This window comes from Leptonychotes weddellii, chromosome 11, assembly GCF_054177405.1.
Source record: "Leptonychotes weddellii isolate Sample4059 chromosome 11, ASM5417740v2, whole genome shotgun sequence".
Classification (NCBI taxonomy): Eukaryota; Metazoa; Chordata; class Mammalia; order Carnivora; family Phocidae; genus Leptonychotes; species Leptonychotes weddellii.
This window is the reverse complement of record NC_138379.1, coordinates 82,501,926-82,526,433: the sequence shown is the minus strand read 5'-3', so window position 1 is coordinate 82,526,433 and position 24,508 is coordinate 82,501,926. Positions and strand designations below refer to the sequence as shown.

Sequence of the window (24,508 nt, the reverse complement as noted above, 5' to 3'; positions counted from 1 at the left end):
CCAGCCATACTGGTTTCCTTGATGCTCTTCTAACCCTCCAGGCATGCTCCTGCCTCAGGACCTTTGCACTGGCTCTTCCCTCTTCCTGAACACTCTTCCTCCAGAGAACTTCCTGGCTAACCTTGCCCACACCTCATTTCACTGATTGACTCAGAAGACCCCTCTTGGCACTCCAATCTAAAATGTTCACACCCACTCTCTGAAATGTCTCAAATCCCTTTCTTAGTTTGTTTTGTTTTGTTTTCTCCAAGAAAGCAAGGCTTTTTGTTGTGTTCATTTGCAGATTCCCAGGGCCTAGAACAGGACCTGGCACATGGTGCACCCCCAGTTTTGTTAAACAAATGAATGCATCCCAGAATTGAAGTCATTTCTCTAGTGGCTCAGGGAGGCCCAGGACTTGCCTAACGCAGCCTCTTCCCCTGAGATCCCCTGCCCTCTAATAGGTAACAGGAACTAGGTTGCCCCCACGGAGAAAGAGTGGGTGGTCGGCCACCCCCATGTCTTGCCAGCGGCTACCCCAGAGTCCTTCCATCCCCACCCTCTACTCCCCCCGGCGCTTCACCCAGAGACCTGCAGCAACTTCCACGCAAGCGTTTATTTCTCCTTTCAGGGGAAGCCTGGGGCTAAGAGTCAAGAAGGTCTACTCTCTCTTGCTCATACCCAAGTCCTCCCTCAGACTTCTTCTTGTCCACCTCCAGCTGAGGTCATGGCCTGGCTGTCACTGGGGCCAAGGGAGCCCCTGGCTCAGAGATACCCTGCTCTTCAGCAGAGAGGCCCCGGCTCCTTCGGCCTGCGGCCCAGGAAGCCCGGGGAGCCACCCAGGAGAGCCTCTCCTCCCATGTGTCCCTCCATGCGGGGGCCACCCTGTGGCACAGACTCGCCACACTTAAGCTCCTTTGCATCCCAACACTTCGCTGTGGATTCTGTGATGCTGGGAAATGTCACCTGTCCTTCCATCTGTAAAATGGGATGAAACACCTACCTTTCGTGGTTCTTGTAGGAATTGAGATGATGTGGGTAAAAGGCCTGGCCGAAGAAGGTCCTAATCAAGGTTGACTTCATTATCCTCACCTGAGATGGGTTTCTAGGAGGCAAGGACCCTCACTGTAATCCCTTCCCTGGGCTAAGTCCCTTGCCAAGGTGACCTCTAAGGCATGTTCCCAGAGCACCTCCCGCTCTCTGACCCTCAGCACAATCTCTGCCGGCCCACCATCCAACCCTCACCCCCAACTTTCCTCTCCTTCCCCACACCTACGCAGCACCGCTGGTCGCTCCTGGGGTCTGGTTGCCCTTCTTCTTTTAGTCTTTCTCAGGACATGGGGCCAAATGGGGTGGGAGTGCTACTCTGCTGTCCCAGAAAGGCCATAGGGCAGGCAAAGACCCACCCCAGGCCGCCCTCCCTCTGTCTGAGTGGTCCAGGCTAGAGCCAAAGAGGACCATCCAGCCGTACACTGCTTTCCTCCCAAGACCCACAGATCAAGGAGACCTTTGGGAGGTATGGAGAGGGAGCCCCAAGTCCCGGTCCCTCTTCCAGCACTGTCATACCCAGTGGGACAATGTCCTTGGTTGCCATGCCTCAGTCTCCCCTGTCTTCCCCAAGCAGCATCTTCAGTCTCGGGGCAATAGTCTGGGTGGTCACTTTGGGGTTGCTGGGATAGGGAGGCGGCATGCGGGAACATCAGCTGAGCACTGTCTGCCTGGTGCTCAAAAGCTAGCCACAAGGCAAAGGCCCTCACCAGCAGCCTTCCCAAGAGGGGTTGCTCCCGCTCCACCATCCCTGCATGTCTGGGGCTGCACGTCAGAGCGCACAGCCTTGAGCTCCAGGGCCCCCGCAATCCTCCTGGTGTTGGCTTGCAGCTGGAAGAAGCCAGAAGCCCCGAGAAGCCCTGATTCCTGGCTGGGGTCGGTCTGCAGCTGCATGGCATGCGTGGCCGCTCAGCCTCAGCAGGGAAGGTGGCAGCTCCCAGGCCCCATCTGTGCTGCCCAGAGGTCCTGAACCCCAAAGAGCGTTGGCTCCTGCAGTCGCCACCGATGCCAGGGTCACTGGGGTCTTATAAGGCGAGGCCAGGGGAGGTGGGTCCTGGAGGGTCCATTCCTTAAGTGTTAGCTTCAAGATGACGGAGCCGTGGGGCACACAGGTCCTGGGAGCTGCCAAAGGGCAATGTACTAGGAGAGTCAAGGTCACCAAGGCTTTCTGCTCCCTGAGCTGGCAGGGGATGGGGACGTCCTCTTCTGTTTCTCCAGCTGCTGACAAGGGCGAACCTGTTTGACCCACCTCTCCCACAGCGAATACCCTGGAGAGAAATACATTCTTGACTTTTCTCGGAACTCACGTCTGAGCTTGAACTGGAATAGGGGCTATTCTCTCCAGCTGCGGTCCTTCACCTCCTAGTACCCACGTCCCCCCTGCCCCTCATCTCTGAAAAGCAGCTCCAGGCCCCACCACCTCCAGGAGCAAGCCCACCCTCTCTGCTCCTGCTTTTCCTCGGTGACCTTCTGGATTACACTGGTGTGGCCCAGATGGCTCACACCTGGCTTTATAATGACATCTTTGTCATTTATTTCACAGATGGCCGAGTCTGGCCAATCTCAAGAACTCAGCTCAGGGTGTCTGTTAAATATATGTGTCTTCTCAAAGTCCGGTGCCCAGAAATCCTCACTGGTAACAATTCCATTCATTTCATGGTTCTCGAGAGTTCCAAAGAATTTTTGCTTCCTTGAGCTGCTTCGTTCCTTCCAGTGACTCAGCGAAGCTGGTGTTGTGATACATAACTTCCAGAGGAGGAAACTGTTCTGATATGTAGGTGAGGCAGAACTCGAACCCAGGTCTGACAGACAGGAGGGGCACCCCCCCCATCAAAGAAAAGATGCATAAGGAAATGAAAGGTAATGTAAACATTAATAACATAATATCTGCCTGGAGAAGTCTCAGTGCTTTTATGTCCACTGTATCACTTTGACCTTGTGAGGGAACAGGAAAGGACCCATTGCACAGGTAAGGAAACTGAGGCTTACGTGGCTTTCCTAGGGTTACACTGGCGCCCAGCTCACCCTATGGCTAGGAAGGACTACATTTTGCAAAGAAAGTGACAGAGATGCTGGGGTGTACCTGAGCTCGCACAGCTAGAGAGGAGAGGGGGAGACCAGGGAATGTCCTGAGCCTCCTTCTCCTCCACCGGCCTGCCTCCGCGCCTGGCTCTGGGGCAGGAGCCCACTCCTCCGGACGGTGTAGCGGGCCCTCCCCATACCAGCCCCTACCGGCCCAAGTCTTCCATGACATCCGATCCAGCCTCACCTGCCCTGCCATCGCTGTCTTGGCAGGCGCCCCAGTATTGTGCAGGCAGGCACAGGGCTGCGGCCGGCTCCATAAAATCAGCAGCCGTTGGCTTGAGCTGGCTGATTCTGCACCCCCTGGAGTTTAGCTGTGACAGCAATGAATCACACTAATGGTGAGAGGTGGCATTCTTCCTCTTTGTGGCCTGGAGACAGGTATTTCCAAAGCTCCTCCCCCGGCTCAGGCAAACACACCTGATCTCTCTCTCTCTGGACCCAGATGCGGCAGAGCAGCCAAGGACAAGGTGGGGTGAACCAGATAGAGCTGGACAGCCCTCCCAGCCTGGCTTTGCCCGGCCACCCCTGCCAGCCCACGATCACTGGGAGGCCAGAGCCCTCCTCCCCAGAGGAAGGAGAGAAAGAGCCCGGTGACCTTGGCGTGTGCCTCAGCCTGGCATCCCCCTCACCCACCCACCCCTCCCTGCTGCTTGCGCTCCACCTCTGACTCTCTTCCAAGAACAATTTGGCAAGTTCCAATCCACGACCTGCAAAAAACCCAGAGTAGTGGGGAGGGCCACAGCCTGGGGGCCCAGAAGGCAGATTGACCTATTTTTATGTGGTGTTAAGTAAACATAAACACCTCCATGCAAATAGACTTGAAAATCTCTGGAGTGGAATTCATGGGGAGGGGGCAGTATTTGGGAGGCAAAATGCGCAGGACACCTGGGATCACTGTCTGAGGCCAGGGGACTCAGCATTCCCTTCTGGGAAGTGGCGCGACATGCCAACTTCCCTGTATAACCAGGTTACAGTTCCTATATTTATACAACCAAATTACAGATTGCAGTCACCTGCCAGGGCGGGGGGCTGAGTGGACAGACATGGTTCTGCCCAGCATGGAGTGCTGGTCCGGGAGGCAAGACACACAATAAATAGCAATCCATGCCTGGATTCTGGATTCTTCTTCCCTGGCTCTACAGCCCTAGACCAGAGAGGGAGAAAGGGCTTGCCCATTATGTGTGGGGGTGGGATGGGGTGGGGCGGGAGGGGTTGTTCCTCAATTTGAGCCTGGACCTGGTAGATTAGGCCATCCTGGGTAGATTCTCTTAGTCCGTCTTGGCCAGAGGATCCCATCCCCTTGAATACCTCCAGTGATGGGGAGTTCACTCCAGTTTGGGATTATCACGGCTGTGGGAACCAAGGACTCCCCCACACGAGGCCAAATTCTGCCTCCTCCCATGTGCACTTGATGGGTCTGCAACCTTTCCTCTGCTGTGCAGAGGAAGACAGGCTTGGAGCTGGATGGGCCTGGGCTGGACCTTGGCTTTGCCCCCAGGAGTGCAAACTCACGTCAGTCCCACCGAGCGGCAGCTTCCTCATCTGTAAAACTGAGATACCTTCGGGCAGTGCTGTGAGTTCCGAATGAGTTGATCTGTGTGACGTGGTCAGCCCAGGGTTCAGCACATTTTAGCTGCTTTATTTCGTTATTAATAATATTATTGCCATTATTTTGATCATCAGTTTCTTTGACTCTTCATTATGTGTCTTATTTCCAGGCCATAAGACCCAGAGGGTAGTCTCGCTAGTGTACGCCCTGAAGGGCCAGCCAGGTTCCAGGTGTGGTCACACCAAGCCAGGTGATCCTCTCCCTTCGTCTTCCCTCCCTTCCCTCCCCTGCAGAGGGAAACCAGGCCGTGCGGTGTGCCAGAGGGAACTTTGGAGACAGACAGCCTGCGCCCGGTTCCTAGCCCCTCTACCAGGCAGCTGTATGACCTAGACCAGCCACAAGTTTATCAGAAGTGTGACTATCCTACCTACCTCAGAAATAAGGCTGGGTTAGCAGGAGGCAAAAGAGTGGGTGCCGAGAGTCAGGCAAAGGAGGGAAAACTCTTCTATATATGCTAGAGCTGGTAACATCACTCTGTTATGAACAGGATTACCATGAGAAAACTCAGAATCTCCCCCATTAGATTTCCTCACACTTATTGTAGAGTTTAAGGCTTTAATAACGAATGTGGGGAAGTACCCCCAATCTTTTGCGTTCCTGGGGCCTCTGAGGGTCTTCCTCTGGCCAAGCTCTGAAACTGCTACCAGCCTTGTAAATTCCCTGACCCCCGAGTGTCCCACCAACAGTGGTCAGTAGCTTACTCACAAACTTGAGTTGCGACCAGAGGTTTTTTAGCCTCCATAATCACAGAGTCGACAATATTGAGCTAGATCTCAATGAAAGCCTCCGTTTTATCAAAGACCTGGGGGAGAGAGGGCAGGACAGTTGCATAAGTAGGACGGGCACCGTGCATGTCCCAGGGGTGGCCGGGAGGTAGCTGGAGCCCTGGAGCCCTGAGGCCCTTGGGACCGGCACCTGCGAATTCTGCAGCTCTAAAGGACTCATAGAACCTAGATAGACTCCTTGAAGGTTTTGGGGGGCAGGCCATGAAGTCACGTTAGAACAAGACTTAGTCCTTGCCCCCTGGGAACGGTGACTCACGATAAAAACGCACAAGACGCACAGAGATGGGGGCGCACACCAGCGACCTCCCAGGGGATCAGCTTGCAGCCGGGCTCATTTGGCCAACAGTCCCTTCCCAAAGACTGAACCGGAATGTCTTTGGGAGGACACTGTCGGTGACCCCTGGCCCCTACGAGCCATCTCGTGTCACAACAGCGGATTCACAAATGGATATTATCTACCTGGCCTCCAGAGTTTGGAGCCGAGGTATGGATCCTCAAATGTGAAAATAAAGGCAGGACCCTGTGTGACCGGAGCACAGAAAGGAAGGGACTCATTCTACCTGAAGTCCAGGAAGGCTTCACAGAGGAGGGAGTATTTGGGTTTGGAGAGAGATGAAAGGGTAAGTAAGGGCTCTGATCACAACCCAAGTGACCCACCCACACCCTCTTTGCCAAGTCCCCAGGTAGCGGCCCCAGAATTGACCAAAGGGAGAGGTTAGGACCTTTGGTTCTCAGCCAGCAGGCCCTCAGTGGAGCCACCGGGACCCTCTGCTTCTGTGCAGGCCGTGCATAAGGTACAGGTCCTGCCATGGGGCAGCGGCTGGACCCACTGACCCAGGAGCAGGGGGAGGCGGGAGGAGGAAGGGGTGCGGGGAAGGGGAGAAGCTGCTGGCCCACACACACCCCCTGACTGCTTCTTCAGCGGCCACCTCCTCCCTCTGACCAAGGACAGAGTCCCTGGGGCCCTACAAGTGCCAAAGGCCCTACAAATACTCCAGCTCCTTGACACAAAGGAAAGCACTCCAGAGCCACTAGGAAACAAACGGTATTTTATTCCTTTTTGTTGTTGAGAGGATAGGTCACAACACGGAGAACAGCAGTGCCGGTCACAGCGGTGCGGTTTGGCTAGTTTCCACAAGAACACGATGGATGGGACAGGCGGGGTCTGGCCGGACCTTCGACCTCTCGCTGCTCCCTCGGCAGCAGGGCTGTGCGCACCTGCCAGGTCTCTAACCTGCAGCCGGCAGCTGCACCTGCCTCTCTAACCAGGGATGGGCGGAGCACAGGGGTGGAGCCATCCACTGCCCGGCCAGTGGTGGTGGGGGGAGCGCAGAGAAGCAAAGGTCCCCTGCTCTCCTGGCTGCCCCTCCCCACAGTGCTGGCCCCCACAGAATGGGTCCCTTCAGCCCTCGCCTCCCAGAGACCTCATTCAGGGACAGGCGACTGAGTCCAGAAGGGCTGGGCTGTAGCTGGGAGTCTCCGAAGCAGGGAAGACGGGGGGTGGAGGGAGAGGAGCAGGGTTCCAGAGCCCATGGGGTTATTGCTGAGAAGATATGCAAGGGGCACATTCCCCAAGGGGCAGGGTAGAAGCCCCGAGCCCGGGATCCCGGGCTGCGCTGCCATGGTGCGGGGCAGATGAGGACTCCGTGCCAGAAGCCCCAAGAGGAAATGACCATGGACAGGGCAGAGCCTGCCTGGAGGCAAAGCTGGGCTCACCAGCTCCTTGCTGTGAACCCCCCATTGCCAAGAGACCCCAGAACAGACTCGGGTCGGGGCTAGAATACAGAAGCCAGGCTCTTGTGAAGGAAGTGAAGAGAGGCCATGGAGAATGATCACAAAGGTCATATAAACCTTCCCAAGTCCCAAGACAACGGGAGGCCCCCACCCATGCCCCCTACCCCTACCTACACCCACCCCTCACTCAAGAGAAGGGACTGGTCTCTCAAGGGAAAAAGCAGACTCCCGGGACTGGGAGATGATGGGGGGCCCAGGGGAGAAGGGAGGCGCCGATGGCACCATGGCTCAGCACCTGCCCAGGAAAGTGAGTCCGGGGTCACTAAAATACAACATCATCCACAAACAAGCAGCAACAGAGACCACAGTCATCAAACACACACACAGACACGTCACAGGAGGTGGACGAGACTGCAGGCTGCGGGCAGGGGAGGCGGGTGTTAGTTGCATCATTAAGTTGTGGACCGTGTTCTGGGGACAGGGAGGGGGCAGGGGACACACACGTTCTTGGCTTCTCCTGGGGAAAGATCTGCTGCCAAAGTGGCCAGTGTTCGTAAGCATCAACATTTGCATCTAAAGGTTCGAGCAGCTCCCTTCAGGTTCTGGAGGCTAAAGGGGGAGAGAATTTAAATTAAAACACAACTTGGGTTCCTTCCAGGACTCTCTACCGGCTGCCCCCCTGCCTTTAGCGCAGCCCCTGTGCCCCCTGAAACCCGCAGGATGAGACCCGCTCCGAGCACCACATTCCTGGGGACACAAGGAGGACGAGCCTGAGACGCAGGGAAAGGAGGTGGGGGCAGAGGAGGGGGGGCCCTCGGGGAGTGCTTCTCTCAGCGGGGCTGGAACCTGGGAGACGTGGAAAGAAAAGTGTTAAACCCAGGGTTTCTATGTCAGGACATCCCCAGTAGTGGTTCAGTCCCGAGATCTAAGAGAACAAGGTTTCTGAGGAAGTCCTAGTTTAAAAAAAAAAAAGACACAACAACTGCTAGCTTATGCCTCCCTCCCTCGAGCCCCCCCCACCATCCCCAAGATGGGACCTGCCAGCCACCACAAAGGGACAGAACACCACGCCACCAGCCTGGACGCCTGCCTCCTAGATTGGCATCTACGGCCACCTCGTGCGTAGGCGATCACTGACCTTTCCGAGCCCCATCTAGAAGATGGACATAATGAGCCCTGTTCTGCCCGCCCATGGGGTTGTCATGATGACATAAAAGCGCTTAGGAAAAAATTCACGTGCTATGCAAGTACACAGTGTAATTGCGCTCACGGGAAAAGCTGGTGTACCAGGCATTTCGGTACCAGAAATCTCTTCACTGACAATTTGGGATAAAGTCATAGACCTGCCTATTATGCCTTAGGTGAGGCAGATGTGAGCGGACAGGAGACTGACCTCCGCACCCCCCGGGCCCCCGTATATTCCAGGGAGGTCACAGAGTGACATGAGCAGACACCGAGGGGTGTGGTGGAAATGGCCCGAAGCTAAAGGGCCCGACTTCAAGTTCCACCTGTCACTTGCTACCTGGCTGTTCTCGGTGACCTCAGTTTCTTTATCTACAAAATGGGGCTCAACCCCACCTGTCCCGCATCTTCCGGCAGGCTCGAGTGAGTCTGTGCGTGGCAGCATTTTGGAAAATTAAGGCATTTGACGGTTATGACTCTCCCGTGTCCCTACAACGAACAATGGAAGCAAATGCTGAACACAATGTGCGTATAGGCTGTGCATGGAGGATGCCGGAGTGGGGGTGGGGGGGCGGCAATACACTGTTCTCCCTAGTTTTGTGTAGACTTTGAAAGTTTCATTATAAGATGTTAAATTTTGGGCGCCTGGGTGGCTCAGTTCGGCTCAGGTCGTGATCCTGGAGTCCCTGGATCGAGTCCCGCATCGGGCTCCCTGCTCGGCGGGGAGTCTGCTTCTCCCTCTGACCCTCCCCCCTCTCATGTGCTCTCTCTCTCATTCTCTCTCTCAAATAAATAAATTTAAAAAATCTTTAAAAAAAAAATGTTAAATTTTTTTTGGAGTGGCCCTAAGATACTTTCTGAATCATCACTAAAAGCCATTCTCTTTATGCTACTTGGAGAATGGGAGTATTTCGCCAACCGTAATTCACCCCCAAGTCCTGCCCACACGGCAGCTAAGATGACACCCTGTGAACTTGACCACTGGCTTGTGCAGAGGCCCTAGTTCCCAACCGTTTACTGCACATGTGCAGTACTCCGCTGTGTCGGTCCGTCTGTCTCACTGCCCTCAGAGCGCGGCTCATAACAGAAGCGGGGCCCGCTGCACTTCTCTGAGGCAGGAACAGCGAGGGGGCCAGGGGAAGACACAGGCAGACAGAATCTCACCTTCCCACCTGAGGGCTACACTTCAGTTCTCTGCTTTCTGGGGCTCCGTTGCTAGAAAAAAAAAAAAAAAAAGAACAGATTGTAGTGAACAGACCCCTCGCCCCGGCGGGCGGCCCCCGTGGAAGCTGCGCCCATGCCTGACGCTGGAGGGTCCGAACCCTACAGCGAAGACGCGACGTGGCAGGATTTGGGGTCAGACAGACCCAGGGGCAAATCCCTGCCCCGCTACCTGCTGGTTATAGGAATTTAGCACATTCCTTAACTTTCCTGGGTCCCTCCGTTATAAAATGCGGATAGCGATGTCTACACCACCAGGCTGTGTGCACGTGAAGTGGGGTCTATAAAGCGCTTGGGATGGTGTCCCAGACAAAGCAGATGCCTTATACACAGTGGCTGTCACGAGTCGTAGCCTGTTTGGTGGAGGCGAGGGAGCACAGACATGGGAGCACATCTGGTGAGCTCTCGGGAGGCCGTGGTGTCAGACAACCATCCCTCCCTGAGCTATACGAGGACCCTCCCCAATTACTTCTATTCCACCCGGGCTGGTGGTCATGACAGTTACCATTTGCAGTGATGAGGTTCTCCACCTGGGCCTCCTCATCCCCTGGAGCCCTGCAAGAGTCACAGCCCTCCCGTTAGTGGTCTGCACGGCGAACCCACTCTCCTCGCCGCGCACGGCTGTCTGGGTCCATCCCCTCCGAGTCACTGGAGGGCTGGCGCACTCTCCACCAAGAGGCAGCAGGAGAAGTTGGGACTAAAGGGTGCAGTGTCAGGGGAACTCACAGGTACCCTTCAGTGTTGGCCCTCGAGACAGCTAAGTGCTGGGAAGGAGTGGCTTAGGGCGCCTGGGGGCTTGGGGTGCGTCCCGCCAGACTTCGGACTTCTGAGGTCCAGTGCTACCCCTGGTTTTTGTAGTGGACTAATGGGGTATGCCCTTTATGGGTGGGGGGTGAATGACCGGGAGCCCAAGCTTCTACTCAGCCAAAGAGCCCCATGAACAGGTGACAAGCAGGGACAGTGTCCCAGGTCCTGTAGAGAGGAGGACCTCCCGAGAAGCTCTGAGGCCCTCTGCTTCCCTTCTCCCAAGCCCAACTGTCTCAAGGGCCTCCAGACAAGAGTCCAACACCTTCTGGCCTACCCCCCTTCCCAGTGTACATCAGAAGAAAGGAGGGGCTAACCCTCGACATTTTGACCTCTCCTTTGTCCCAGAATATGCCTGGCAATCTTCAAAACATCTACTCCCAACATGGCCTCTTTCTGGGATTAGAATCCAAAAGAACACTCATTTGGGCTCACACACCAGGGGGCCCTCCCTGTCCCCTCCTAATGTCACCTCAGATGTCCACAGACACAGCATCCTTACCGGGGCTTCTGATTGAAACTGCATTTGCATCTGCGACCTGAAAGGCAAAGAAACCACCCAAGGTCATGCTCCCGGCTGGAGCTCAAGGTCATGCTCCCGGCTTGACCACAGCAGGGCCACCATGTGGGACTACATAAAAAGCACAGCTACATGCAGCAATCCTCTGTCAGAGTAGGGTTCTTCTGAGGCCAAGGTTCAACATTCAGCGGCTTTGATGACTACCCTACCACAGTCTGCTTGATCAGACAAGTGCACGGGGCTCCGTGCAGCCCAGGCTCATGTGGGAAAGACAAACACAGGGCAGCTCCCTGGGAGCACTTTGAGGACATCCCCTATCTCCTGTGACTCTCCCCCACGTATGCCTCCCGGACACAGCACCGGGAGAGCTACTCTGCCTCTTCTTATTACCCGCTGGTTTTCATCAAGCATTTATTTTGTTCATTCTTGACTGTTTAACTGAGTATTTACTATGTGCCCCGCGCTGTATTAGGTCCTAGAGATAACAGGGAGAATGGACAGTCTCCTCCCCTCTCCCAGGGAGAGCACGGCAGGGCTCTGACACTGTTCTCCACCTGCTTAGCAGCTTACAGAGTGGACAGGGAACAGTGTCCAGAACTTACTCAGGATAAGGAGAATCCCCACCGAGAAGAGAACCACGGCAAACACCAATCCCCCAATCCTCAGCGTCTGGTAGTCTGCCAAAGGAGCAAGGGGGAGAGATGGAAGGGAAAGAAGGCGGGGAGGGGTGTGCCTCGCCCTCCGCCTCCCCAGGGGGCCAGGGCTCCACCCCCCTCCCCACCCAGAGTTCCCATCACTGCTCACCATAATGAAAAGGGTCCTTTTCTTTCTCCTGCTCAGCTGCTGAAAAAAACAAACAAGTGTGGGTAAGAGAAAGACAGCGACACCTGTGGTTTCAGAACCTCCCCCAAGCCTCACAAACCTCACTTCCCACAAAGGGACTCCTGCGGAGGAGGGCCCATTAAGCAGAGATGCCTGGGGAAGTACAGAGGGCGAGGGCCCGCCTGAGAGCCGGGGGGCTACTGTCAGAGCCCCAGTGAGATTCTGCCTCCACAGCGCATCCGCACCCTTTGTATTCTCACATCACCCCCCACGGCAGGGTCTGCCACCCTCTTGTTACACACGGGGAAGCGGAGAAAGAAGGAAGGACATGTGACTTGCACCAAGCCAGAATCCAGAGTAGGCCTGGCTCCCAGGTTCCGGCCAAAAGTCTACAGGGACGTGGAGGGCTTGAGGGCTGAAAGCAGAGCCTGTCGGGCCCTGTGGGAAGAGGTGGGCAGCCTGGCGTAGGGTCTGGGGACACCTGCTGCCTTCTAGCACCTTCTCTGCTGACTAAAGTGGGGGCAGGGGAGTCGCTGATCAGCCATGTCGAATCTGAGAGCCCCCCAGCCCTACGGTCCCAAAGGGCCAGGACCTGGAGGGGTACTTACCACTGGCCAGGACAGTGGGAGCCAGCAGGCTGCACAGGAAGATCAGCACCACCTCCATGGTGTCTGGGGACGGAGGAGGAAAAGTCATTCTCTGCATGGGAGACTCCCCACTCCAACCCTCAGCCTGAGCAGGGGGGCTGAGTTGGGCTCCCAGCCCTATACTGAGTACTCTCCGCACGGTGAGAGTTCAAGCGAGACAGCAGAAGCTGCTACCATTTACTGACTCTTACAGAGGGCTCCGCGGGCAATCATTCAGTGACTACAAGGGAATCCATGCCATCCGCACGCACGATGACTGACCCATTCTGCAGGTGAAGAACCTGAGCCTGAAGAGGATAAATGACACCCATGATGGTGAGCAATGGAGGCCAGGTCCTCACCCAGCTCAGGAAGCCCTCCACCACACTGCCTCTCCCATGTGGGAGCCAGAAGACCCCAAGGGCTTTGGTAATGACCCCAGCTGCACCCGTCTCCAGGCCATCCTGCCGTGGCCACCCCCAGTTCACTTAAGATGTCTGGCACTTCCTGGCCCGGGTCCCCACAGCCAACACCCACCGACAGAAGTCGTTCTTCCATGAGATTAAATGGGGCAGGTAAGCGAATGCCTCCCCAGCCCAGCCAGCCACGCGGGGCGGGAGTCCTGCTGCTTACTGGTCTCCATACGGGAAACCCTGAAATGCTGACAGCTCTCCTTCAGTTACCCCTGACACCCTCACCTCTAACGTGCCCGAGCCAACGCCTCCCACAGGATTAGTTCGTAATTCTCCAGAAAGGCGGTTTGCTCAAACCAAGGCTGGTTCTCGGAGCCTCAGCGCCCTCACCTCTCACCTTCCCTAGACTTCTGCTCGTGAGCTCATCAAGCCCCTGTCTCTGCGGCCAGGGACCCCAGGATGGGCCATCTGGATGGAGGCAGAAGGTGGCCAGATGGTCCCTTCCCGGGATAGATTTTAGTGGGGTTACACACACCTCACGCCTGGGCTTAAGGAAGCGTGGTGAAGAGCCAGCAAGGAAAAGCAGGGGAAAACCCCAAACCAGGAAAGCACGAGGCTGTCCGCCCTTTATCCAGGGGGTGACACGGGCAGTGGCCTGACCCCTGGACTGGTATCGGGTGGCCAGACCATGCTTGCTCTGAGGGATCGCCCCTATGACTTTCCCGGCCCCAGGCGAGCAGCCCCAGGTGCACTGCACCTCTCGGCCACCAGAGGTCAGCTGCAACCAGAGTCCCCCTGAGGCACAGCCGTGGACTTGGAGGCGGCCACTCGGGAAGTGAGTATCAAAAGGCAGTGCTTTGCTTCTAATGCCATCTCATCTAATATTTGTAATTCTTTTCAAGTTTACAGACTTTACATGTATAAAAATATATGTAGCACACACATATAACGGAGCAGAGTAATAAGATGAACACCCATAACGTAAGAACAAGACCTTTACAAACACCTGCTGCATTTCCTCCAACAGTACGCCTGTACTTTCCTCCAGCCCATCCCCCTGCCTCATTCCCACAGGTGAACAGGATCCTGAACAACAGATATCCATACATTTGTCATCACTCCCTTGTTCTTCTTCAAAGACTTTTTTTTTTTAAGATTTATGTATTTATTTGAGAGAGAGAAAGCACAGGAGTGGGGAGGCAGGCAGAGGGAGAGAGAGAGAGAGAGAATCTCCAGCAGACTCCCCATGCAGGGCTCGATCCTGGGACCCTGAGATCATGACCTGAGCCGAAACCAAGAGCCAGATGCTTAACTGACTGAGCCACCCAGGCGCCCCAAAGACATTTTTTAAAAATTAACACATAATTCACATACCATGAAACTCATTTAAAAGTGTACACTTCAGTGCTTTTTAGTATATGCACAAAACTGTGCAACCACCATCACTAATTCCAGAACACATTCATCACCCCAGAAAGAAACCCCGTCCCCGTCAGCAGTCACTCCCATTCTGCCCTCCCCACCCCCTCCCAGGCTCTGACAACCTCTGATCTACTTTCTGTCTCTGTGGATTTGCCTGTTCTTACTTTATGTAAAAGAATTGTACCATTGTACAATATGTGGCTTTTGGTATCTGGCTTCTTTCACTGAGCATCACGTTTTCCAAGGTTCATCGATGTCAGATGTCAGAACTTCATCCCTTTTTATGGCTGAGTAATAATCCATCGCATGGGCATCCCTCCTGCTCTTCTCCTTAGAAATCTATTTATCATGCACATAATAATAAGATGGTGTTTAGTGGAGTTTTGAGCTTTGTAATTATGACATTATGTTGTTTACAGTCTCCCGGGACTGGCTTTTTTGGTTCATATGATGTTTCTAAGATTCACCCATTATGACATGTGACCATAGTTTATGCATTTCTGAAGTTGTGTAGCATCCCATTATGCAGGTTAATTACCCTGTCCATGCTCCTGTCAGTCGATATCTTTTTTGTTTTTCCCATTTTGTGTGATTGTAAATAATGCAGCTGTGCACACTTTTCTGCATGCTGCCCAGGGCAAACATGCAAGACACTCTTTTTCAAATTCTTTGCCATCATTTTCATATGAAATGCTTTTTTACATTGGAACCCATTGCAAATATATATTCACATATGCCAGGAACAACGTCGCAAAACAGTTAACCTTAAAATGAATGATGACCTCTGACATTTTCTAGTTTCCTTTTATTTTTTTTAAAGATTTTATTTATTTATTTGAGAGAGAGAGAGAGCACAAGTGGGGAGGAGAGGGAGAAGAAGGCTCCCCGCTGAGCCACCCAGGCGCCCCTATAGTTTCCCTTTTTAAAATAAAAGGGCTAGGCCCACGAACGGGTCACTCTGCAGTAGGAAAATGTATGTTCTAGAGACAGGCCAAGGAGGGAGGTCACTGGGCTGTACGGTTTGCAAATCATCCACCTTACAGAATACTTGCAAACTGTCTTCCAAAGTGGTCATGCCCGTTTCCACATCCCACCAGCTGCACGACTATCCCTATTACTCTGCATCCATAACAATGCTTGATATTGCCAGACTACATAATTTCCGCCAATATAGAGGTGCAAAATGTGGTCTTAATTTGATCACTGAGTAATGGAGCTGGGCTTCTGTTTATTTGCCATTCCTCTTTCTTCATCAGTGATGTGTCTTTCATGTCTTTGGCTCATTTTCTTCAAGTGGGTTGACATGATTAGTATTATCCACTTATTATTCTGGATATAAAATCTTTGTCATTAAGTACTGCCAATGTCCCTTCCCAATTAGTGGCTTGTCTTTTCATCTTTTGTTGCTGTCTTTCCATGACCAGAATGTCTTAATGCTAATGTAATTGAATGCGATGATTTTTTGTGTGTGTCCCATGGAAGATATTCTTTGTCTGCCTGAGTCAGAAAGAGTTTTCTTCTGGACATTTTACAGCTTCGTCTCTTACATTGAAATCTTTATTCCACCCAGAACTGGTGTTCATGTAAGGCATGAGGTAGGGATCTAATTTTTACTAGCTGTCCTGGCACTCTGTTGGCAACCCATCCTCCCTTTCCTCCGGATGTGTCCTGCCACTTCCGTCGTATACCTGGTTTCTACTCAGGTGTGTGTCTGTTTCTGCGATTCCTCTTTTGATCTATTGGTCCATTTGTCTGCTCCTGCATCAGAATCCGTGTCTCAATTGGTACAGCCTGATAGCAATCTGCCCATGTGGTAGAAGAAATTCCCCTCTTCATTTTCCTCTTACTTCTCTTCCTCTTCCCCTCTTCCTTCAGGAATATCCTCCCTATTTTTGGTCTTTTGCTCTTACATAGAAATTTTAGAATCGCCTGTCAAATTCATCTAACACTGTTGGGGTTCTCATTGCCATTGCAAGGGATCTATGCGTAAAACCACCCGGGGAGAAACAGCATCCGTGGAATCTTGAGTCTCCTTATCCATAAATACATCTTTTCATTGGTTTGTATCCTTTTTAATGTCTTATAATGGTTTTGTAAATGCTTTCATATTGGTCTTGCACATCTTCTATTAGATTTATTCCTGGGTGCCTTATGCTTCTTATTGCTATTTTAAATGCTATCTCTTGTGTGTGTTTTCTAATTTTTGTAGGTACAGAGAAAGGCAATTGATTTGTACATATTGATCTTGAATCCAATAATCTCACTAAACTCTCTTATTATTTCTAATAATTTACCTGTAGATTCCTTTGGGTTTTCTCTGCTGACATATCATCTGCAAATGATACAGTACTGTTTCCCCTTTGCTGATGAACCCTGTTGATTTTTATTTCTTACGTCCTGCCAGGCATTACTGTAAAATGTAGAACAGAAGCAGGAATACTGGAAACACACACACACACCCCGCCTTGTTACTGGTTTTATTTTTTACTTGTATTTCATTATTGTGTGTGTTTATTTTTAATTTTTCCCAGCTTTACTGTGATGTGACACCTAACAACGTGTTAGGTTTAAGGTGCGATGATTTCTTTGATGCATGTTTATGCTGCAAAATATTGCCACAATAAGATTAGTTAACACCTCCACCACCTCACATAATTACCTTTTGTGTGCATGGTGAGGAATGATAAAGAAAATGTGGCATAAATACAATGAAATATTATTCAGCCATCAAAAGAAGGGAATTATGGATTTTAAGTAGATTTCTTCTAATGTTTTATAAGTTCCCCTCTAATCCTGGTTTTCCAAGATGTTTCTGTTTTACATTAATTACAAATGAGTGTTCTACATCTACAGCTTTTAACCTTTAATCTATCAATGAAAGAAATTATGTGCCTGGATTATCTAATGTCAAATCACCCTTGCATTGCTGGGATAAAACCAAGGTATTGTCTTCTTAGTAAACTGATGGATTTGGTTTGCTGAGATTTTGTTTAGGATTTTTGCATTAAGGTGCAAGAGTAAGATTGGGCTGCAATTTTTATTTTATTGTATTGGCCTTGCCTTGTTTGGGTATCATGGTGGTCCTGGCCTCACAGAACAAGTGTTTCCTCTCTTGCTATTCCCTGGAAGAGTTTGCAGAAGACTGAAATAACCTATTCTCTGAACGTCTGGTAGCACGAAATTGTGAAATCATCTGACTCGGTCTTTTCTTTGCAGGAGGATTTTCAATTGCCTTTTCAATTCATTAATGGCCATGACACTCCTCAGATTTCTCTTCTTGAATATATTTAATGAGTATAATTTTTATAGCAATTTGCTCTTTTCTTCTTTATAAAGTTGTTTATAGTATTTTCTATTTATCCTTAGAAACCACTAATTTCTGTTGGATCTGTGGTTATGTCTTTTTTTTGCATTCCTAACATTGTTTATTTGTGACGACTCTTTTTTCTTCATCATCTCCACCAGATATTCACCTATTTCATGTCTTTTCAAGAACCTGCTCTTGGTTTTGCTGATCCTCTCTACTGCGTTTTAAATTGCCCTTCATTCTGCCCTTATGTGTTCTTTGACTTTATTATTCTTTCTTTATATTTATCTTCTTACGATGGATACCTACTTATTCATAAATAATTAGCCTTTCTTGTTATCTAAACATCTAAGACTATAACCCACTATAAAGTGCCACTTTCACCCCAACACATGAGTTTTGAAATGTGGTTTTGGGATTATCATTTAGTTCTTAGTATTTTAAATTTGCACTATAATTTTTTTTTGGCCCCAGCATTACTAAGCAGTGTGTATGTTAAATGCCCAAAAGCGTAGTGATTTTTTAATTTACTTTTGTAATCGACTTCTAACTAAAGTGCACTGTGGTCAGAGAACATGGTCTGAGGATGGAGATGCCTCGAAATTTATCGACCTATGATATGGTTAGTTATTTTTAAAATTATATTCCACTTATTAGAAGACTGTGAATTCATTCTTGGGAAGAGGGTTCTATGTGCCCATCAAATTAAGATTAACTGTGTTGTTTAAATTTCTATATATTTTCTTATTCTTTTTGACTGTTTGGGCTATCAAAAATGGAGATAGGTCTTTAAAAGCTACCTCTGTGAGGAAGGATTTATATATTTATCCCTGTGTTTCTTACAATCTTACAATATTCTAACAGAGAGTTTAAAATTGTTAAATTGTCCTGTGAGTTGGATCTTTTCCGATTATATAGTGATCCTCTCTGTCTTAAATTGTTTCACTTTCTACCTTCCTGTGTCCTTATGTGATCTCTGTGCATTTTATCACCTTATAAATGGCAAAAACCTACATTTTTTTAAAATTCCACCTGATAACTTCTATTAACAAGTTTACCCCTTTTAACTTTATTGTGACTATTGATACATTTGGTCTGACTTGTTTCTCTTTGGACTTTTTTTTTTTCCAATTGATTGATTTTTTTTCTTTCTTTCTTATTTACTATCTCCCTCTACCGGTTGAGAAATTACACAAGCTATTTCTAGTCGCTTAATGGTTACCTTTGGAATTTTGCATGTGTGTTTGCTATAGACCGAATGTTTGTGTCCCCCACATTCCTGTATTGAGACCTAAGTCTCAATGTGATGTATTTACAGATGGGCCTTTGGGAGGTGATTAGGTCGTGAGGGGGAGCCCTCATGAATGGCATTAGTGCCCTTATAATAGAGAGCTCTCTCCCCTCTCCCACCAAGTCAGGGCCTCAGTGAGAAGATGGGTCATCTATGAATCAGGAAGCAGGCTCTCATCAGACACTAAATTTGCCAGCACCTTGACCTTGGACTTCCAGCCTCTAGAACTGTGAGAAATAAATTTCTGTTATTTATAAGTCACCTAGTCTATGGTACTCTGTTACAGCAGCCCAAGCAGACTAAGACAGTATTTAACAAAGACTTAGAAAGTCTAACATTAAAAGGTATCAGAGTTACTAGGCATAATACCCTTCCTGAAAAAATACAAAAACACTAATCACCTCTCTCCTAATAGGTATGCTATTATTGTAAAACTATCCGTTCTTTTTTTAATTCTATGACATGGATATTAATATTTATGTTTCATGGAAACATGTTCATTTAGATTTACCCACATGCATGGTAGCCAGCCTTCAAGATGGTCCCCAGTACTCCCTCGTATTGACAGCCTTGTATAGCCCTTCCACACTGCACCATGTGGCCCATAAAACACGGAACTGATATCTCACTTCCGGATACTGGATTACAAAAGGCACCATGGCTTTCTTTCCTCTCTCTCTCTCTCTCTCTCTCAGATTGCTTGTTCTTAGGGAAAAATCACCTGCCATGTCTTAAGGATACTCAGCCATCCCTGTGGAGAGGCCCACATGGCAGAGAACTGAGGACCTCAGCCCAAAAGCCCACTAGGAAGTAGACCTGCCACGAACCACGTAAGTGAGCTTGGAGGCAGATCCTCCAGCTTCCACTTGATTGCCCCCCTGGCTGACAGCCTGACTGCAACCTCGTTAGTGACTCAGAGCAGAACCACGCAGCCAAGCTGCTCCCTCATTCCTGACCTCAGAAACCGTACGAGATAACGAATGCTCTTGTTTGGGGCTCATTTGTTATGCTGCACAAGATAACTAATACAACATATTTACTAACTGATTTCTTCATGATTCTTTTTGAATCTTAGCCATTCATCAGGACATTTTCTTTACTCCTGAAGAACATCTTTCTAGAATTTTCTTCAATGAAAATCTATTGGGTTACAAACTCGGTTTTTGTGTCTCTGAAAATGTTTTCATTTCACCCTTCCGGTGGACAGACTCAGGGGTGATCCTAGTACTGCTGACCTACCTCCAGTATTCCAGCCTTCGTGTAATGCCCTCCCTGTGGATGGGGACAGCAGCTGGGATTGGCTGCTAGCCAGGAGAGGGGTTTTTGGCCCCTCCTGGGAGCAGGAACGACACATGTCAAGGGTTCCAGGGCACTAGTCACTGCTGTGCTTTTCCCTCAACTGCCCCAAATCCCTTCCATGGATGCTCAGGTTCAAGTCCATCCTACAAACACACACTGAATCCTAGAAAGGGGCATGCACTTCTGGGCTCTGCAAAGGATAAACGGGTAAACAAGACATAGCCTCAGCTTCGAAGGCCTGGCGGGGTTTGGAAGCAGAGGGCTCTGATACATCAGCAAGGGTGAAGAGAGCTCCACGAGAGGCAGAGGTAGAGACTACAAAGGAGAGTCCGTCGGGGCAGGGCAAGGGGGAGCAGGGAATACAACAGGGAACCTGGGACGTTCCCACGGAGGAGCTGACATTTCAGCTGGACCTTGAAAGGAGGATGGGATTTTTGATGGAGAGGGACAAGGAGAGAGAAACTCAGGGCATTCTGGCAGACTAAATAAATAGCATGAGCCAAGGCAGACAGAAGGGAAAATGGAAGGCAGGGAAAACAAACAGTACTCAGTTCAAGTTCTAAGCTCAGTTCAAGTTGACCCTCAAGGCACTTCATTCAACGGTGGTGGCCTGAAGGGCCTACCTCAGAAGGACTCTGAACGAGGTCCATCAGGAAAGAGGGCCTCAGCCATTAGTAATGCCTGCGAAGCACAGGATGGGGCTGGGACAGAAATCTGCCAAGTATGTGCCATTTCTAGAGTAAGCTACCTTCCAAACAGTGAACAGTCTTGTTGAGTAAAGCGTGAGGGGTGGATGGCGAGAATTGTGATAAGTCAGATGGCAGAGGATCTCGAATGCCAAGCTGAAGAGTAAAGACCAGTCTTTGTGTTCTGAAGAAAGCATTTCTGATCGAGTTACAGTGTGCTCAAAGAAATACTGTTACAGATTTGGAAAGTGACCAACTCCCTGCTCCTCCAAGCTGCTGCCCAGGCCTGGCCTACACCAGCCACGCCTCAGCACAGGCCTCCTCAGGGTGCCTCTTGGCCCTGACACCCGTTTTTTAGAAGTCTCATTGGTACCACTGGCATTGCCCAAGTCAAGTGGCCCAACACACATACAGAAGCTCCGAAAAGACACGTAACGTTCTGCTCTCACTGCTGCACCGAGAAACCCCATCTGGGCCTCCGCTCCCTCCCACACAACCGCTCCTGGTGCCCCACGCCCTCCCCAGCCCTCCCAGTTACCACATATTCCTCGCTCCCAGAAAGGATGCAGGGCAGCCTGGGGCTGGCTGAGGGTGGGTGCTGGAGGAGGGGCTTAGGTTAAGAGGCGGCAGAAGTGACAACTCTTGTTTCCAGGCCACAGAGTCTAAGGAGTAAATGGACGAGAGGAGGGAGGCATCTCTGGAAGCCACATGAGGCTCCATGTGCACGGGAGGCCCCGGGCCCCGGCGTGGGGGTGCCTGAGGACCTGGCTCTCCGGACCAGGGCTCGGGAGAGGTCATTACCCTGAGGCTCCGGAGCCTCCTCACTCTGCCGCTCCCCAGCTCGGGAACTCTAGAACCTTCAGGCCACCCTTCCCAGCTGGAAAATGGGACGAGCCACAGTTTGCTTCCTCCATGGCACTGCGTGAGAGAGAATTCGGGTTTCTACCCGTTTTTCTTCCCCTCCTTTCCATGTTCCGTTATCTCGACAGCGGTCAATGCTGGCCCCCTTCAATGTTAACTTTGTCCCCTGCTCCCCCTGCCTTTTGCAGTTGCTTTCTGCATGTGCGGGAGAAAGCAATCAGAAGAGTCTCTCGGGCGATTATCTTTCCATTCTGAGTCACATAATTTCACATAATTGTTGAGTAAAAGCTGCTCAGAAAAGGAAGCCACTGGTTGATGATATAGCAACATGCTCTATCGGTTTTGATTCCGTGCAGCAGTGAGGTAGATCAGAATACCCAGTTCTATTGTGAAAATAACTCCGAAACAACCTCCCCGTAAAGTGCACAGCCTCCAAATTACAGTGGGCCTTGATTATCTCATGCTCATCCCTCTGTCCCTCGCCCCTCAAGCCTCGCAGCCCATCCATCCCGTGCATCTCCCCTGCTTCCTTCCTTCAGGCTCAGCCCATCGAAAACACGCCCGGGGGGATCACCAAGGCCTGGGTCCTGGCAGGATCCCCCAAAAAAGATGTGAGCCCCTCCTCCCACCCCCTCCGGACAGGACATGCTGGGAGGGGCCCTTGATGGTGTCACAGAACACCTGGGCTACCTGGTTCACCTCGACTCTTACTGCATGCCCGGGGACGTGATTTAGCCTGTGATGTATCCAAATCTGCCACAAAGAAACCTGGTAAAAGAAAACTGCACTGTGTATAAATAGGATAAAGCCAAGATGTGAGGTTTACCAGATGGAGCTAGAATCACAGCATGCTAGGGTCAGAAGGACGGAGATGAAAGCTCTTACTTGTTATTTGAGGAGATGAGGCCCCAACAGAGCAGCGATGCAGACGGTTCACACAGCTGGTCAGGGCACACAGCTGTCGGCTGCTCCCGTCTGGGAGGGACTGGGAGGTGGGCAGGCCAGGCTTGCAGGACAGGAGGCCAGGGAGGCAGCAGGGAGGAAGACAGGGCACCGGCAGGAATGCGGGCGACCAGGACGATGAGAGGGGGTCGGAGGAAAGCCCCTGACAGGCTCCTTGGCTCTCCAATGGAAGACCACCTTTGACCAGAGACGTTCAGGGGGGCCGTGGTGGCTTCCGGAAGGCGAGCAGTAGTATCCACTCCAGAGAGGACCTATAGGAGGCTCGGAGCCCAACTCTTACTCTCTCAATGGGAAGGCAAAAAACAGGAGGGCAAAAAAAAAATTAGAAAAAAAATAACAGGAAGTCCCTTCCGATTATGCTGACTATGCCGTGTGGCTGAGCTTGGTGCAGGTGGCAAGATCTGAACAGTCTAAGGCCGGCGAAGGACTAAAAAGAGAAAAGGTCCAGGACTAAAAAACATCACCAACAAATTGGTCTGATTTACTGAACCCGAGAGGTGGGTTCTTCACGTGCCTAAGACACTGATTGTTAAATCTTACCGTTTGGCAGGAAAACAGGATGAGGCTGTCTGATCTATTTGTGTCAAGATCCTTTTGGAGACGGGGGACAGGCCCTGGCAGCCTTTCCAGGCCTCCTTAGCCTGGGCAACCAGGCATCCTCGGCCCTCACACAAACCACCGCCCCCCTCACGTAGAGAGGCCTTTTCCTGTCTAACTGCTCATCACCTTCCTGCTTCCCATCTTGGATGCTTTGGCCTGAAGCTCTCTTTGCTTGGCGTTTTACGTACCAAAATAAAGAGAAAGAAAAGAACAAAAGGACAGTCATCCTCTACTTGACAGCTGTCTCTAGAAGGGCTCAGAGGGCACTCTTCCACATTCCTTCCTGCTGAGCCCAGCTTGCCTCTGGCTCCTTCTCTGCTTTCAGGATGGGGTGTCTGCCCCTCACCTCGTGTCCCCTGGGACCAGCAACCTGGAAACAGGCCAGGACCACACAGTGGCCTCAAATCTCCAAATGGATGCCCTAAACTCTGACCTTGAAGCTCCCCAACCACACTGACCCAGAGCTATGAGCTTCATCATCTGTTTCTGTAAAATACAGGTTGGATTCTTGATCCTCTTTGGCCCCTTCTGGAAAGCTGCTTAGGATCCCCCTTCCTCATATGGCTACAAGACCTAACTGCAGCCTCCCTGCCTGGACGCGTCTGTGCAGCGCTGCCCACCCCCCACCCACCCCTAGGCCCATTGGCCTCTACGCCAGGTCCAGGCACATGAGCCAGGGGGCCCTGGAGCTGAGGGCTGCAGAACACAAACCTCCCAAAGAGGGATGCTCAGGGCTGCGGCTCCTTGCAGCTCACACATAGCCCACTCAACACTGCACACTTCCTGGAGCACAGCCTTGACCAGAGTGTGAAAGGGAAGGTGGAGGAAAGACAGGGGAGACTTCTAGGTGGTAGGGAGCAGTGAATTCGGTGGTAGGAATGAGCAAGGTGCTGGCAACTGGAGGTTTGGGGCTGGGAACAGAGGTCTGTCTGGAACATAAGAGTCCTTCTATAAACTCCATGGAAGGAAATGTGAGGAACTAAAAAGTCTCAGATGGGAAGCCCATACCTGAAGAACAATCTAGGGGCCTGGACTGGCATAAGAAATTGTAATAATAATCATGATAAATAGCCTATGAGGTATGTATTACCATCAAACCCATTTTATTTTTTTTTCTTTATTTTTTTTATTCTTATGTTAATCCCCATACATTACATCATTAGTTTTAGATGTAGTGTTCCATGATTCATTGTTTGTGCATAACACCCAGTGCTCCATGCAGAATGTGCCCTCCTCAATACCCACCACCAGG

General features: G+C 51.0%; 1 protein-coding gene across 6 annotated transcripts in view; it reads right to left on the bottom strand.

Annotated features, from left to right (window-relative positions):
• Positions 1–6,537: 6,537 nt before the first annotated feature.
• The window catches only part of FXYD6 (FXYD domain containing ion transport regulator 6), a 31,270-nt gene continuing 13,299 nt past the window's right edge, over positions 6,538–24,508 (bottom strand). For 2 of the 6 annotated variants that reach the window (XM_081799395.1, XM_081799390.1), the window contains exons 2-8: positions 12,397–12,459; positions 11,771–11,809; positions 11,569–11,643; positions 10,949–10,985; positions 10,148–10,197; positions 9,586–9,636; positions 6,538–7,848 (exon numbers count right to left, since the gene is read on the bottom strand). In XM_081799395.1, the coding sequence (XP_081655521.1) occupies positions 9,608–9,636; positions 10,148–10,197; positions 10,949–10,985; positions 11,569–11,643; positions 11,771–11,809; positions 12,397–12,454 (288 nt within the window). In that variant the 5' untranslated portion in view covers positions 12,455–12,459 and the 3' untranslated portion in view covers positions 6,538–7,848; positions 9,586–9,607. Of the gene's footprint in view, positions 7,849–9,585; positions 9,637–10,147; positions 10,198–10,948; positions 10,986–11,568; positions 11,644–11,770; positions 11,810–12,396; positions 12,460–22,578; positions 22,926–24,508 lie in introns of those variants that run through there. The other 4 variants (XM_081799392.1, XM_081799394.1, XM_081799393.1 and 1 more) reach the window with 3 other exon arrangements.